This window comes from Microtus ochrogaster, chromosome 10 (genome assembly GCF_000317375.1).
Source record: "Microtus ochrogaster isolate Prairie Vole_2 chromosome 10, MicOch1.0, whole genome shotgun sequence".
NCBI classification, from domain to species: domain Eukaryota; kingdom Metazoa; phylum Chordata; class Mammalia; order Rodentia; family Cricetidae; genus Microtus; species Microtus ochrogaster.
In genome coordinates, this window is record NC_022016.1 from 59,888,885 (window position 1) to 59,904,365 (window position 15,481).

A 15,481-nucleotide genomic window follows, 5' to 3' on the forward strand; every position below is an offset into this window, starting at 1 on the left:
AAAAAAACAAATCAGAACAAGGGCTGGTTTTATTTTCCCACAGATCTTTTTAATATAAAACAAAGATAAAACACATCTCAATTATGCAAACTGCCAGCATGTCTTGTTTCTACAAGATGCACACTAGACTGAAGACTACATAGCAAAAAGTCTGCAAGAGCATTTGGTTGGAAAAGATAAAAAAGCAGATCTCTGGGGTGCCCGGGTGCAGCCGCCCACTAGAGCAGTCCTTGTCTTTTCAGATCCTCGTATGTTTTCTTGTTCACAACATTTCCACTGGAGTCTTCATACTCTTCCTGCAAAGGAAGGCTCTCTGTTACCCTGCTCCCCGGAAACCAGCATTCACCTGGCTTCTCAGCCAGAGCCCCACAAGTGAACCAGTTGCGGCTCTCCCTCACCCCTACATATTCTTCCAAGTAGCACCCTGTGTCTGAGGAAAGGAAGCCTAGCAGGGAAAGGCTGATCAAGCAGCCATGTGAAATGGTTCCCAAGAAGCCTGGGTAGTTCTGCTCACTGGCCGCTGCAGGAGTTAACAGGGAAACCGAACAGGCTTAGAGCTTCAGGTCTACATTATAGCTGGAAAGGGTCCTGATGCTGAAATACTGACAGAATAAAGGAGACCACCACCAGTCTCCACAGAACCCGGATGTTACCACCACACCCTTGAAGCATGACACTCCTCTCAGACCTGTCAAGACCAATGAGGACATCCCCACTACAAAGAGAGGACTCCTCTGATTGGATACCTTCTCCAGCCACCTAAGAGGTGACAGACTTCTTTCGAAGTCCAAGGGTAGACAAGAGGCTGGGTGCTCTGGTCCACAGCACCCTCAGGGGGATACACTGCCTGACAATGGGTTTATGTGTGGTCAGCTTGAAGACACTGTCCCATCAGATTTGCTCCTGCCGTAAACCTCCCTTCCTCTCCTTTCTGCAGGGCGAGGGAGCTGTCATGTGATGCCACCCCAAACACTCTCCTGTTTTCACCCACCTCAGTGTCGGGCTGCCATCGTTCTGAAGCCTTCTGCAGTTTCAGCTTGGCCCACACTGCAGGATGAGAGAAAGCAGCCATTAGAACTCAGAGTCTGCTGGTACAGTGCTATATCACAGCCACTGCCCTGCTTCCAGCAGCCCCCTCCCCGCAATGACTCTAGCTGCTCGCAGAGGGAATTGGGGTTTAGAGCCACCTATAAAACTCCTTTTACTGTGAAATTTACCACAATCTCACTTTGCTGAGAAAGAAAGGCACACCAGGACTTTTCAGAACAGAGATTTAAAAAACCAGACATGGAGGCGCACATCTGTCATCTCAGCATTTGGAAGACAGAGGAGGGAGGATCAGTTTAAGGCTAGCCTTGGCTACATAGTGAGATTGAGGCCAGTCTGTGCTAAATGAGCTACCTTGTCACAAAAAACAATTATAACAGTAAAAAGAAAAGAAATACTTTCAAAAGAAGTTAACGGGGAACAGTCTACAGGAACTGTGGAATGAAATAACAATGGATCATAGTTGAGGGCTTCATACATGCCCTGGTTAGTTTTTCTTCTTCTTCTCCTTTTGTTTTTATGTTTGCTTGTTTTTTTTTTTTTGATTTTCGAGGCAAGGTTTCTCTGTAGTTTTTGATTCCTGTCCTGAAACTAGCTCTTGTAGACCAGGCTGGCCTTGAACTCTGAGTGCTGGGATTACTTGAACTCTGTCCGGTTGGTTTTTGTCAATGACAAGCTAGAGTTCTTGGAAGGAGGGACCCTAGAGTCAGAAAATGCCATTGCATTGTTTGTAGTGCGTTTTCTTGATTAGTGATTGACAGGGGATAGCTCAGCTCACTGTGAGTGCTGCCACCCCAGGGCAGGTAGGTGGTCCTGTAAGTTTTAAGAAAGCAAGCTGAGCAAAATCCATGGGGAACACGGCGGTAAGGAGTGTTCCTCCATGGCCCCTGCTCTGGTTCCTGCCTTGAGGTCCTACCCTAACTTCCCTCAGTGATGGTGTGATATGGAAGCGTAAGCCAAATAAGCCTTTTCCTTCACAAGTTGCTTTTGGTCATGTTTTTCATGCAACAGAAAGCAAACCAAACTGTAACCCACATTACTACCCACATTGACTGCCTTAAAACAGTCAAGATCTGCAGCCATTTATTTCGGCCTGAGTATGTGGTATGCATGCATATTTCATCTTCAAATACGAAGAACTGTTCTGAGTGATGACCTGAGACTGCTCCCTAGAACACATGGTGGGAGGAGATCTGCACGTGCAGTGCCATGTATATATGTGAGCACACACAAACATACATGGTAAACAGATGCAAGAAAATTCTTTTTGTTCTTTTGTTTATCGAGACAGGGTTTCTCTGTGTACTCCTGACTGCCTTGAAAATAGCTTTGTAGACCAGGCTGGCCTCAAACTCCGAGCCTGCCTCTGAATCTGCCTCCCAAGCGCTGGGGTTAAAGGTGTACAACACCAGCATCAGGCTCAGGAAGAAAAATTTTTAAGTATTCAATCTGTAGAATTATGATTCATTCCATGAACTATGCCTCAATTTCCTACCAACAAAGCAAAAGGAAAAAAAATAAAACAGGAAATCAGGGTAGTTGTGGTAGCTCATGTTCCCAACTGTCTGTAACTCCAGTTCCAGGGGATCTAATGCCCCCTTCTGCTCCATTGGATCCTGCACATGCACAACAGAAAACAACAACAACCCCCCCCCCACACACACAGAGCAAGCACAAGTGTGCAGAGATGTGCACACACATTACATTTACAAAATAATAAGGTGGAGTGTGACTAAGGAACCTATAACCTTCACATGCACACACATGCACCCACAAAAACTCTTGAAGTTGGGCGTGCTAACACACCATTACTCACAGCACTCAGGAGGCAGAGGCAGGCAGAGGGAGGCCTGAGTTTGAGGCCAGCTTGGTCTACCTGGTGAGTTCCAGGACAGCAGGGCTATATCATGAGATTCTGTCTAAAACCAAACCAAACCCAATAGCAAAAGGGGGCTGGAAAGATGACTCAGCAGTTAAGAGCAGTGGCGGCTCTTCAGATGATTCTGGTTCAATTCCCAGCACCCACGTGGCAGCTCACAACTGGAGATATGACAGCCTCACACAGACATTCAGGCAAAAACACTAGTTCAGGGCTGGAGAGATGGCTCAGTGGTTAAGAGCATTGCCTGCTCTTCCAAAGGTCCTGAGTTCAATTCCCAGCAACCACATGGTGGCTCACAACCATCTGTAAAGAGGTCTGGCACCCTCTTCTGGCCTTCAGGCATACAGACAGAATATTGTATACACAATAAATAAATAAATATTTTAAAAAAAAACACTAGTTCATATAAAATAAAAATAAGTACATCATAAAAAAAACACAACGGTCTAGCTAGCATAAAGTGAAACACAACAGAAAAGAGGAATGAGAATGCCAAGGACTCCGGCAGTTAAGGTATTAGTAGCCGAGACTGCCAAGCAAGGGGAGGCGCTTGTCACACACTCCGCGGGCTCTTCCTCTAGCAAGGACTTTGCTGCTGTGTTCTGTTATCTGCAGCTGCCTCAGAAATAAGCTTACTGAACCATTTCTGTTTTCTTCTACTGGACCAGTGGTTCTTAACACAACGAAATCAATTCTGAGGCGTAAATATAGAACCTATACTCAGAATCTTTCAGAGGAAAGTTTGCAGACTCGGCTGAAAGCCCTCTTCTAAGCTCAGCATAGGGTTCATTTCAAGGGAGATATAATCAGTACTGCCGACTAGCTCATGTCCTTAAAAAACGCAGTAATTATATGTGGGCCTCAGCTTTCCACGGCCACAGCCTCTGTCCCTGGGCCTGGAGACAGCAGGGTACCAGGACAGCTGTGGGAGGGGCCCCTTGGCTGGCTAGGGAGCGGCCGGCAAGCTTACTCACAGGAGACAGCATCCTCAATCTGTGTCACATTCGCGAAGTGGGCAGTGTTGGGGATGCCCAAGCACCTCATGCCATGAGCATGACGCCATTCCTGGAAGAAAAGGAGAGGGACCATGTGAAGCACGGACAGCTGAGACAGCTCTCACTCCATTCTACCACAGACCCACCCCTGCCCAAGGCAGCACTTCTGCGGTATGTGACGGACACAAGGCTGACAATGCCAAGCAGGGCTGCGCTGTCTCAGGCTTACGAACTGCAGATTCTAGAGTTGGTGGTATGAGAAAGGCACAACTCAGACTCACAACTGCACCCTAAGGAGAAGCCGGCACAGCCCAGCAACCCCACCACCTGCAGGGCTGCGGGCAGGTGGGCGGCTCTGGAGTTCAGGAGCAAACTGCCGAGCAGCTAAAAACGATGAAAGCACAACTTTGGCTCTTAGACAGCAACCATTATTGTCTGAGGTGGCACTAAGAAAACTCACGGCCCACCAGCGACAGAGGACAGGACCAAACCAGGAGAGCTAGCAACATGCCTGAAAGGGCAGGCATGTCATACACTATGCTTAAGTCATTTCCATTATGCAAACTGTCCTCCAAAAATGGAAGAAAGAATGCACCAAGGGTGAGTGCACTCAATGGGGCAGTGCTCAGACACAGCTGTGTCAAGAGCAGGTTGGCAAATATCAGGGTCTTAATTATTTTTTCCTGCAAAGAGGCAAAGACCCATTTAAAATCTAAACAACAACAAAAATCTGTCGAGCCCCCTTAAATAGCAATGTAGAGAAGACCAAGAAGTCAGAGATGGTTCAAGATGCCACAGAAAAACAAGCGAGACAAAGCACAAGAACCAACATGGGAAAGCCCAAGTGAAGCTCCACAGCAGAGCAGTGGCGTGACTCCAGAGGCCAGACCAGGTTTCAGGACTAGCACGGCCCATGGCCACTGGCATGGGCCTCTCTGATTCCTTCCAGCTCGGGACACTAGAGCCCTCACAGGCTGCTACCACCTTCATCTCTAAAGGGTTGTTTCCATTCAATTCCCAAGAAAAAGGCTCTGAATTTCTTACAGCAAAGTGCCGCTGGAAGGCCTTCGGTCCTCGGTAGGTGTAGTTCCCACAAATCTCACAGTTGTAGTTAATGTTCAGGCCATGAAGCTTATACAGCCAGTAGGGGATGGGCTAAAAGAAACCAAGCGACAGCATTAGGTTACCAAGCTCTTTCTTGTGTGCCTCCACAATGGGAGGGAGAGGGGTCCCAGGAGGCTTACTTTGCCGTCCCAGCCCAGGGGCAGGTTTTTGGGGTTGTAAATGATCTCATTCTCTTCATCTTCACTTTCACTCTCGCTGATCTGCTCCTCTTCCTCCTCCTCCCGCTCTTCTCCTGTCCTGGCTTGCTTGCGTTGGACATTTTCATGAGTGAGCTGTCGTTGTTCCTAAGGGGGTCAAAAAGCAAGAGCAGAGTCAAGAAATTAGTGCAGGACACCAAGGGACATTGCCTCTAATTCCTACAGACGTCTTTCTACCAAGGATAAGGATCTGGTTGTAGGATAAGGTTGAGGACGGCTGGCAAATGGCTCAGCTGGTTAAAAAGTACGTGCCAGGCAGCCCAATGGCTTGAGCTCAAGTCTCAGAACCCATGTAAAAAGCCACATGTACACTCTCAGCACTCTACTGCAGCATGGGAGGTAAAGGCAGGAGAGTCACCTGGACGCTGATGGGCATACTAGCCTGGGGTATGAAGTGCAGCAGAACAGGGAAAAGGGTGCCTCAAACCAAGGTGGAAGGTAAATGAACAGAGTCCTGAAACTCGTCTTCTGACCTTCACAGGTGAGAATACATTCACACCCAAATACCATACCCACACATACCAATAAGTTAAAAAAAAAAAATAGAAAAAAAGAGAGACTAAGCCATGCCTTCTTGTTAGAAACATGCTCACGGGCCAGCTGGTTGTGAAGGAAAAGCCCAAGGTTTCATTGCACTGCTCTAGATCCTCATCTGAGGCTGCGGACCATCGCCAGTCTCAGCACTGCTACTGCAAAGTTCCTGAGCCAGTCTTTCTACTGTGGTGACCACCCTGCCCAAGAGGCCACCTTCCATTCACAATGAGTTCACTCTCTGTGCCGCTACTCGCTTCTCCTGACCACAATGTGACTTACTTAAGGACCATGACATACTCATTTCATATGAAAAAATTCAGTATCATGCTTACAAACCAACAGCCATAAATAAATGGCAAAGTAATGACAAACATCCTATGGTCCCATAGTTAGAGCAACTTAGGGAAACCACAGGGTAGAACTGGTTAGAATTCAAGAGAGGTGCCAAGGCAATAATGGCTTTTCAGCCAGCTTCAGAGGACTGGCCATCCATATTGCTAGTCACATTGTAACAGCCTGCATTTACTGTCCCTGCTATCTAATATCTAGCTAGTCTTTCAAGAGAATCACTCTCAGAGAAGCAATGGGGGACTACTTCCCCAGCCGTGTGGGTGCGTGTTAAAAATAAAGCAGAATCACTATGGCAAGGGGCAAGATACAATCAAGTTATCTTGGACAAGTCAAACCTTTTCCACCTCCTCACACCTTTGGCGCTCCGAGAGACTGCAAGGAGAATGTTCTCCACCCTCTGAGTACTAGCCTCCCCTAGCCTTGCTAGGTTTCACAATCTCAACACGGGCAAAATGCTATGTCACAATAAATCACACCTGAAGCGCTGCTGGGAGTCACCTTTCTCTTGCCTTTTGAGTGTCTGCTTCTTGGGTCACCCCCTGGTCTATGCTGAACCTCAGGAAAGAGCTGCATTATCCATGATCCAGCTGAAAGGCAGGGGTGGGGAAGTGGTCTGTTGTCTATGTCTGGCCTTGTGGGAATTGAGCAGCTTTGGGAATACCACCTAACAACAGAACAGGAACCTACTGAAAGGCCAAGGACTTCAAGAGAACCACATTTTGAGATGAATTTACTGCTCACTCCCCTCCTTATTTGAACTTCCTATCTAATCCTCACACTGAATAGCACCACAGCTTGCAGAAGACAAAGCACTCACCCCAAGAATCTCCACATACTCATAGATCTGAGCTTCCAGGAAAGCAATGTCTTTGTTCCTCTCAGTGTCTCTGAAAAAAAAGAAACAAGCTGTATCAGTTGAGGGTTCTTTCTGCACCTAAAGCTTTATTCCTGTCAGGAACACTGACTCGGCAACGGCATTAGAAACTCCAGGCATGTGAGCAGCACCGCGCAGAGCAAGCTCTCTGCCTGAAGCCTGGAGGTTAGTGCTTACACTCCGGAGGTCTCTGGACCATGCCTATGAAGTCAAGGACCCGGTAAGACTCAACTAGTACCACTATAACTGATACAGGAATACAGTTACACAAGGCCTACAAGCAAGAACATGACATGAAGGCCTAACTCTGCTGCTTAGCAACTGCAAGAAAGGGCTCATTTTGTGACTTTCCCAAGTCCCAACAAAAATCAGAGTAATACATACTTGTAAGAGCTCCAGGTTTCTTATGACAAGTTAGGAAAAAAACATGAAAACAAAACAAGACAAAAACCTGCAAATAGCCCCCAAATGCCCAAACTGGAAAAACAAACAAACAAACAAAAGAAACCCAACACCCTATATAGGTATGTGGCTCATGAATACATTCAACTGTCTTTAGCAAAAGTAAAGCAGAAGCTAGGCTATGGTGGTGCAGGCCTTTAATTCCAGTGATTGGGAGACAGAGAGGTCAGCCTGGTCTACAGAATGAGTTTCATGACAGCTAGAACTGCTATACTGAGGAACCCTACCATGGGGGGGAAAGGGGGATAGATCAAGGCCAAGGAGGCAGGTTAAGGTCACATCCAGGCAGACATTTATCAAGTTTGCAGTCAACCTGAGTTACAGGAAACCCTATCTTAAAGAGAAAAAGCAAAGCAAAAAAAGGAAAGACGTGAAGCTGACTCTATGGAAAGAAATTTATATCAGAACAGTGGTGCGCCCAGTTACTCCAGTTACTCACCTTTTCGTGCCCTTTGATTTGGGGTTCTTGGCAAACAGAGAGGTGTCGAGAGACTCTAGGGACTTCCCTTTGGTGCTGAACAGCCTCTGCGCTCGCTCCTCTAGGGTCCTAAGGAGGGAAGAGGCACATAGGACTTAGGGTGAACTTACTACATAGGCTGGTATGAGATTCAGACTGCCTGCCTCTCACTCTCACATGCTGCGGTTAAAAGCGTGCACCATCATGCCCTACACACGATGATTTTTGCAGTATGGGGCAACAAAAAAACAAAATCAGACCCACACAGTAAACACACAATAACTAGAAGTTTTGATAGAAAACCCAGGTCCTTACCCGCCACATTTCAGGCCTAAAGCCAACAGTGCAGATTTCAATCTGTCCAGACCCAGAGAGGCTAACTCCTACAAAAGATAAATCAATTACAAAATAGCATGATTAGCTTTTTCCCCAGGCAAGACTACATTCAGAAGTCAACATAGCTTTAGGTCTCCACAGACTGACTACTGCTATGTCTAGATGCAGCCACACTGGGAGGGCAGCATTTCCTAGCTCACTGTGGTAGAACTGTTCCTGCCAGTATTTTTGCAGAGATGGGAACTGAACTTGGGACCTCACACATGCTGACAACGTATACTCCACCACCTGAGCTACCTCCGGCTTCCTGTTCTGTTTTAGAATTACTGTCTTTGTGTTTTGAGACAGGCTTTTATTTTATAGCTACACATTCACAGCAACTCTCCTGCCTCAGTCACCCTCTAACTCTCTAAATACTGTAACATCATATCACACTTCTCTGAAATATAGTTTTTAGAGAAGTTAAAAGGCTTTTTCCTACTGGTCTTTCCATATTCCTTGTACATGCCTGTCCTCAGGAAATGGTATTATTACAAGTCTAAGACACTGAAGACAAGAAAGCAAGTAGCCCCTCCAAAGGATGATCAGGGCTGGTGAGACGGCTCAGCAAGAAAAGAATGCTTGCTGTCAAGGGAGTCTGAGTCCCTGAAGTCACATGGTAGGAGGAGAGCCAACTCCCACAACTTATCATCTCTGCACGCATGCTGTGGCACATGTGTGGGGACACATAATTATTCCTACACAATAAATTTAACAACAAAAAGATAGCCAAGCAAGGCCAGTATTGTCTACCGTCCTGAAAAACATACCTCCCAGGAGGAGAATGCAGAGAGGTCAAGATGGGCTCCAGCATGGGTCAGGGCACTACTTGTCTCTTTCTGGTAGGAACAGGAAAAGATCCAGGTTAATAAGAAGAATGAAGGTAAGGGAGTGGTCTAAACTGGCTGCTCCTTTCTTTAATCACATATAAAAATAAAGATCAATTCATACAGAAGTGAAGCAAAAAAAAAAAAAAAATCAGATGGTTAGTTTTCTTTCCAAAAGTTCAAGTTTATCCACAGAAGTAAAAAAATAAGATAAGCTTTATACTTTCCCATCACAGAGAGTAAACAAAAAATAAAGCTAGCTCTCCCAGGACTAGACCATTATCCCAATTTTCTCATGGTTCCCTAAAGATGACGGCATCCCCAGACAACAGAAAGTGTGGAGCCCACAGGTGACTGACTCAGTTTTCATCTGGAGTCAATTCTGACTTAAAAGTCAGTGAGTTCAAGATTGTCTGCTCCGCCTGTATCCTTGAGGGCTGTGAGAAAGTTCTGATTAAGTCTATGGGAAGAAGCATTTTGCCCATGATAAAGAACATCTACTAAGCTGTGGGCTGGTGAATGCCACCCAAGGGCACATCCAGATAGAAGACACTGCTTGCTCAAGGACAGGAATAGTCCTGTGGTTAGATACTGACTGTCTTGTTCTGCTTTTGTATATAAGCAGGCTCTGAAACAAACTCTGGGCCAGTTGGTATTTAACAACAGACCTCCTGGATCTATCCTGTGTTTTCTGCCTCAATTTCTTCCAATCTTTCAATTTCCTCAACCTCACGCCCCCTTCCTGGTACCCCAACTGACTTTGTTGGAACAGGCTCTGACAAGAAAGCAGCTTAGAAACATAGCATCCACATTCCCAAGATGAGGGATGGATGGTTTTTGGTCATTCAATGGATTATGAATGTTTGTTTGTCATCATTTGGGGACTGGCTACAAGTTGTTATTGGTAATGGTAAGAAAAAAAAGCTGAACAAAAGAAATTAGATTCGGGGCTGGAGAGATGGCTCAGAGGTTAAGGGAACTGACTGCTGTTCCGGAGGTCCTGAGTTCAATTCCCAGCAACCACATGATGGCTCACACCCATCTATAATGAGATCTGGTGCCCAGAACACTATATACATAATAAATAAATTAAAAAAAAAGAAATTAGATTCAAGGATTTCATTCTGAAAAGAAAAAAAAGGAATATAGAAATGATAGAATTAAAGGGTGGATTATTAAATCTACTTTCCAATTTAAAAAAAAAACAACTACTAGTCTCAAATATCTTACATTGGTATGGATTTCTGTATATTGATACAAATTTAGGTTATTTTTGTTATACTGTATATATATTTCTACAAATGCTTAAAGTATTGTACCTATGAGACTCATTAAAATGTTTTAATAACATAAGGCTTTTCATGACAGTGAGACATGACTGCTCCTGGCAACAACAATTTACTTCAAAAAAGGATGATGGGCATCAAAGAACCTCTATAAAGAGTTTGCTTTCAATGGGCAAGAAACTGCCCTTGCCTTGACTACTGACAGTATGCTGTCCAAATTGAACAAGCAGGACACAAAAGAAAGTAACTGCCAAACTTTGCCAAGAAAAGGTAGGTATAGTCCTTCAATGTTCATGCTTCACAGATATGTCTGTTAGATATGCTAGGCCTGTAAACTAAAGACGGATGCCCCAACACTGCAGAGGAAACTTGGGGTGACTGTCCAGGCAGCCAGATGTCTCTGTCATTTCTAAGGCTTTGAAAATTGCATGCTCTGCACTTCCTGTACACTCAAGTTACATTATATCCTTCTTGGATCTCTGATCAGAATTGAAGACTACAGAATATACAGTTTTCATTGTTACCAAATTCAGGGAAAAAAAACTTATATAAAAGATATAAAGTTTATAAGAAACATAAAAGCCTAAGTTGTTTATCTAAGATGTTTTTAGGTAGCTTGGCGTGGTAGCACACGCCTTTAAACCCCTGCACTGGGAAGGCAGAGGCAGATGGATCTTTGTGAGTTCTAGGACAGTCAAAAATACACAAGAAACCCTGCCTCGAAAAACAAACCAACAGAAAGATGTTTTTAGGTCTAAAAAGATATTTTAAGGATGGTAATACATGTTATAAAAGAAAATGATTAAGATATAAAGCTTTGGTCTCACTAAGATAGATCATACAGTACTTTTCTAGAATTTGCCAAATATATATGGACTACACACAGAATGTAATTCTTACTTGATAATTGTTCTTATTGTATATAGTTTTACAAAGCTAGAGGTAAAACCTTCCCTTTTTATTTAGACAAAAAGGAAAAATGTGTGATATTTGTACACTGTGTGAATGTGTACTGCTGTAGTTGTAAAAAAAAAGCTGAACAGTCAATAGACAGGAAGTATATAGGTGGGACTTTCGGGGAGAGAAAGGAAAAGGAGGAGGAATCTAGGCATGTGGGAGACACAGATAGGAAACAGGTGCAAGATGGAAGAGAGGCAACACCATGCGATAGAATGTAGATTAATATAAATGGGCTAATTTAAGATATAAGAGCTAGTTAGGAACAAACCTAAGCTATAGGCCAAGCTATCATAATCAATAAGAAGTTTCCGTATCATTATTTGGGAGCTGGCTGGTGGGACAGAAAAAGACTACTACATAAGTTCACCCCACTGAAGCTCACCGGCCATCCAGGAAAGGTACCATTATCCCACTTCTTCTCAAAGTCAGTCTGAATCTTCCCAAAGAGCTCATTCTGGTCCTGAAGGGGCTTCACTCTATCTGTGTAATCTTGGAGGTACTCCAGCAGCATTTCCAGGTATCTGTAGAGCATTTGAGAGAGAGAGAGAGAGAGACAGAGAGAGAGAGAGAGAGACAGAGAGAGACAGAGACAGAGACAGAGAGAGAGAGAGAGAGCGCAATCACAGCTTCCACCTATGCCCTGCAAACTACACTTCATTTTTTTTTCTTTTTCTTGGTTTATCAATATAGGGTTTCTCTGTATAGTCCTAGCTTTCTAGCTTTCTTGGAACTCAACCAGGCTGGCTTAGATCCGCCTGCCTTTGCCTCCCAAGTGCTGGGATTAAAGGCATACACCACCATCGTCCAGCCCACTACTAATTGTTCAAATGAGCTTAATTTTTTTCCCCTCACATCATGACCTTTCCTATCTCTTTTTATCCTCAAGATATGTTGCCAAATACCAGGTCTTAATCAACTCACAGATAAAAGAAGTAAATAGAATATGAGAAAGAGAAAGCTTGGGAGCAACTAAGGAAAAGTGTGATTAATTCAACATTACTTTCTACTTAATACCAGATCCAAGCACATAGCCAGTCTTGGAAACGTTCCCCATTAAATTCCAAAACCTCAGAGATCCTGTAACAGATTTCTTTCTACATTATACAAAATTAAAGAAGGTATGGGTAAGACCAGACATGTTCCCATAGATACTGTGGTATTTGAATGCCACTGGCTCTCATAAGCTCATTGGGAGTAACACTATTCACTATTAGGACAGGTGTTTTTGTTAGAGTAGGTGAAGCATTGGAGGAGCTGTGTCCACTGTGGGGGTGGTCTTTAAAGTCTCATATATGCTCAAGTCACACCCAGTGTTTCAGTTCCCTTCCTGTTGTCTCTGGAGCAACATGCAAGACTCTCAGCTACTTTTCTACACACCACTATGTCCCACAATAATGATAATGTACTGTTTTCCCCAACTGTAAGCCAGGCAATTAAATGTTTTCTTTTATAAGCGTTGCCATGATCACAGTGTCTCTTCACAGCAACAGAAACCATAACTAAGATAGATACCTTTGTGCACAATCAGAATATTACAAATTTTTATTTCTTGAGACAGGGTCTCACTATGCACCCCTGTGGTTGGCTTGGAATTCACTATGTAAACCAGGCTGGCCTCAAATTCACCACCTGCCTCTGCCTCTTGGAGTGCTGTGATTAATGGCACACAACATTACATCAGCATCACAAATATTTTAAAACCTAGCACTCACTATCTTCTGATAAACCTAGACGTCATCCACGTACAGTATTCAGGCAACAAAAGCCAGGACGTTGACCTCGAACCTTCCCATGAAATTCTAGCTAAATCCAGAAAAGGCCTGGAAACTGTGAATACCTACCTCTTATACTCTGCGTTCTTTCTTTCTTTAGGAATGTCAAACAATTGGTCAAAGATGGACAGGTATGTGATATAATCCAGCTTCTGAAAAGAGAAAAAAAATGACAACAGTCAGGAGGATAAGTCAATTACTCTTCAAAAAGCAAGGTCAAGGGCTGGAGAGGGCTCAGTGGAAAAGGTGCTTGCTGCCAAGTGACCCACATCGTGGAAGCAGAGGACTAACTCCCTCAAGTTAGCCTGGGACTCCCATACTTGAAGGTGACTACACACACATGTACACATACACTAAATACGCAATTTTTGTTTTTGCAAACAAGGGGGGCTGGAGAGATGGCTCAGAGGTTAAGAGCACTGGCTGCTCTTCCAGAGGTCCTGAGTTCAATTCCCGGCAACCACATGTTTGCAAACAAGGGGGGCTGGAGAGATGGCTCAGAGGTTAAGAGCACTGGCTGCTCTTCCAGAGGTCCTGAGTTCAATTCCCGGCAACCACATGATGGCTCACAACCATCTAAAATGAGATCTGGTGCCCTCTTCTGGCATGCAAGAATACATGCAAGCAGAATGTTTCATACATAATAAATAAATAATTTTTTTTTTCAAGACAAGCTTTGGAGCCTTTCCTAGAACTAGCTCTTGTAGACCAGGCTGGCCTGGAACTCACAGAGATCCACCTGCCTCTGCCTCCTGAGTGCTGGGATTAAAAGCGTGTACCACCATCGCCCAGCCCTAAATAAAGAAATCTTAGAGTGTTCTCTAACCAAGCATCAAGGCATGGCTCACTTCAGTATTTTCTTTCCTGTCCTTCAATCCCTAGGGCTATTGATTCCAGTGAAGTGTGTAGAAGATTGCTGGACATGAAACTAAGTCTACAGGATTAATTAACAAACACAAATCCAAATAAGATACATGCTGGATATTTATGGTGGGCCAGGCTCCTGTCTAAGGATTTTGCCATCCTCAAATACGATCCTGAAAGATGCCCTGCGTTAGTTAATTCATGCAGCTTCTCACTGAAGATCTTTGAACTAAACAAGGAGGTGCAGCAGAGAACAAGGCACCAGCCTGCAGAACTTAAAGGTTAGTAGCTGCATTTGGGAACATTTCCCTATAAAGACAAGGTGTCACAGAGATCCTTCTGCCTCTGATGCCTAAGTGCTGCTGTTAAAGGTGTGCTACCATGCCCCACTACAAACTTACTATTAAACTTCCTTGTGATCTGAGACCGCCATTTTAAACCCAGACACCGAACAAACAACAAATAAATACCTGCCCACTGAAAGACATGAACTAGTCCTTTTCTGACAGAGACTGTGCTGGATTTCTCGCATGCCTCACACTGTGCACTTAACACAAGAGCATTTGAAGTATTTATGAGTTTAAAAACTTAATGGGCAAGCTGGGCGGTGGTGGCGCACACCTTTAATCCCAGCACTCAGGAGGCAGAGGCAGTGGGGATCTCCTTGAGTTCGAGACCAGCCTGGTCTACAAGAGCTAGTTCCAAGAGAGGCACCAAAAACAACAGAGAAACCCTGTCTCGAAAATAAAAAAAACAAACAAAAAACAAAAACAAAAAAAAACCTTACTGGACATAGTGATGCACGCCTTTAACCCCAGTAGTTAGGAGTCAAGAGCCAGGCGGATTTCTGTGAATTCAAAGCCAGCCTGGTCTATGTACTGAACTCCAGGTCAGCATTTACCTTTGGGCAGGGGATTGGTTCAGTGAGTCAAGTGCTTATACTATAAGCATGAGATTCTGACTACAGATCCTCAGGTCCCATGTAAGAGATGGACATGGTGGTGTATACCCAGAACCTTAGTATTGGGGAGAAGAGACAAAGATCCTGGGGGCTCACAAGACAACCATAATAGCTGAAAGGGTGCGCTCCATGTTTAGTCAAAGACCCTGTCTCAAAAAAATAAGGTGCCAGGAATGAAGTGAAGGCTCAGCACTTAAGAGTACTCAATGCTCTTGCAGAGGACCCAGGTTAAATTCCTAGCACTCACAGGGTGGCTCACAATCAATCATGAGTAATGAAACTCCAGTTCTAGGGGATCTAGCTCCCTCTTCTGGCCTCTAGGAGTACCAAACACACATGGTACAAATATACATGCAGGTAAAAAACTCATAAAATAGAAATACATAAAAAGTATCTATGGGCTGGAGAGATGGCTCAGAGGTTAAGAGCACCGGCTGCTCTTCCAGAGTCCTGAGTTCAATTCCCAGCAACCACATGGTGGCTCACAACCATCTGTACTGAGATCTGGCGCC

At 44.5% G+C, this 15,481-nt stretch overlaps 1 protein-coding gene across 1 annotated transcript in view; it reads right to left on the reverse strand.

The window, feature by feature from the left end:
- Window positions 1–27: 27 nt before the first annotated feature.
- Sf3a3 (splicing factor 3a subunit 3) overlaps window positions 28–15,481 on the reverse strand; it is a 19,445-nt gene continuing 3,991 nt past the window's right edge. Inside the window, exons 7-17 of the mRNA XM_005353418.1 lie at window positions 13,214–13,296; window positions 11,755–11,893; window positions 9,070–9,138; window positions 8,240–8,307; window positions 7,907–8,014; window positions 6,949–7,018; window positions 5,169–5,333; window positions 4,969–5,079; window positions 3,904–3,994; window positions 992–1,047; window positions 28–296 (exon numbers count right to left, since the gene is read on the reverse strand). Coding sequence (XP_005353475.1) covers window positions 219–296; window positions 992–1,047; window positions 3,904–3,994; window positions 4,969–5,079; window positions 5,169–5,333; window positions 6,949–7,018; window positions 7,907–8,014; window positions 8,240–8,307; window positions 9,070–9,138; window positions 11,755–11,893; window positions 13,214–13,296 — 1,038 coding nt within the window. The 3' untranslated portion in view covers window positions 28–218. The remainder of the gene's footprint in view (window positions 297–991; window positions 1,048–3,903; window positions 3,995–4,968; window positions 5,080–5,168; window positions 5,334–6,948; window positions 7,019–7,906; window positions 8,015–8,239; window positions 8,308–9,069; window positions 9,139–11,754; window positions 11,894–13,213; window positions 13,297–15,481) is intronic.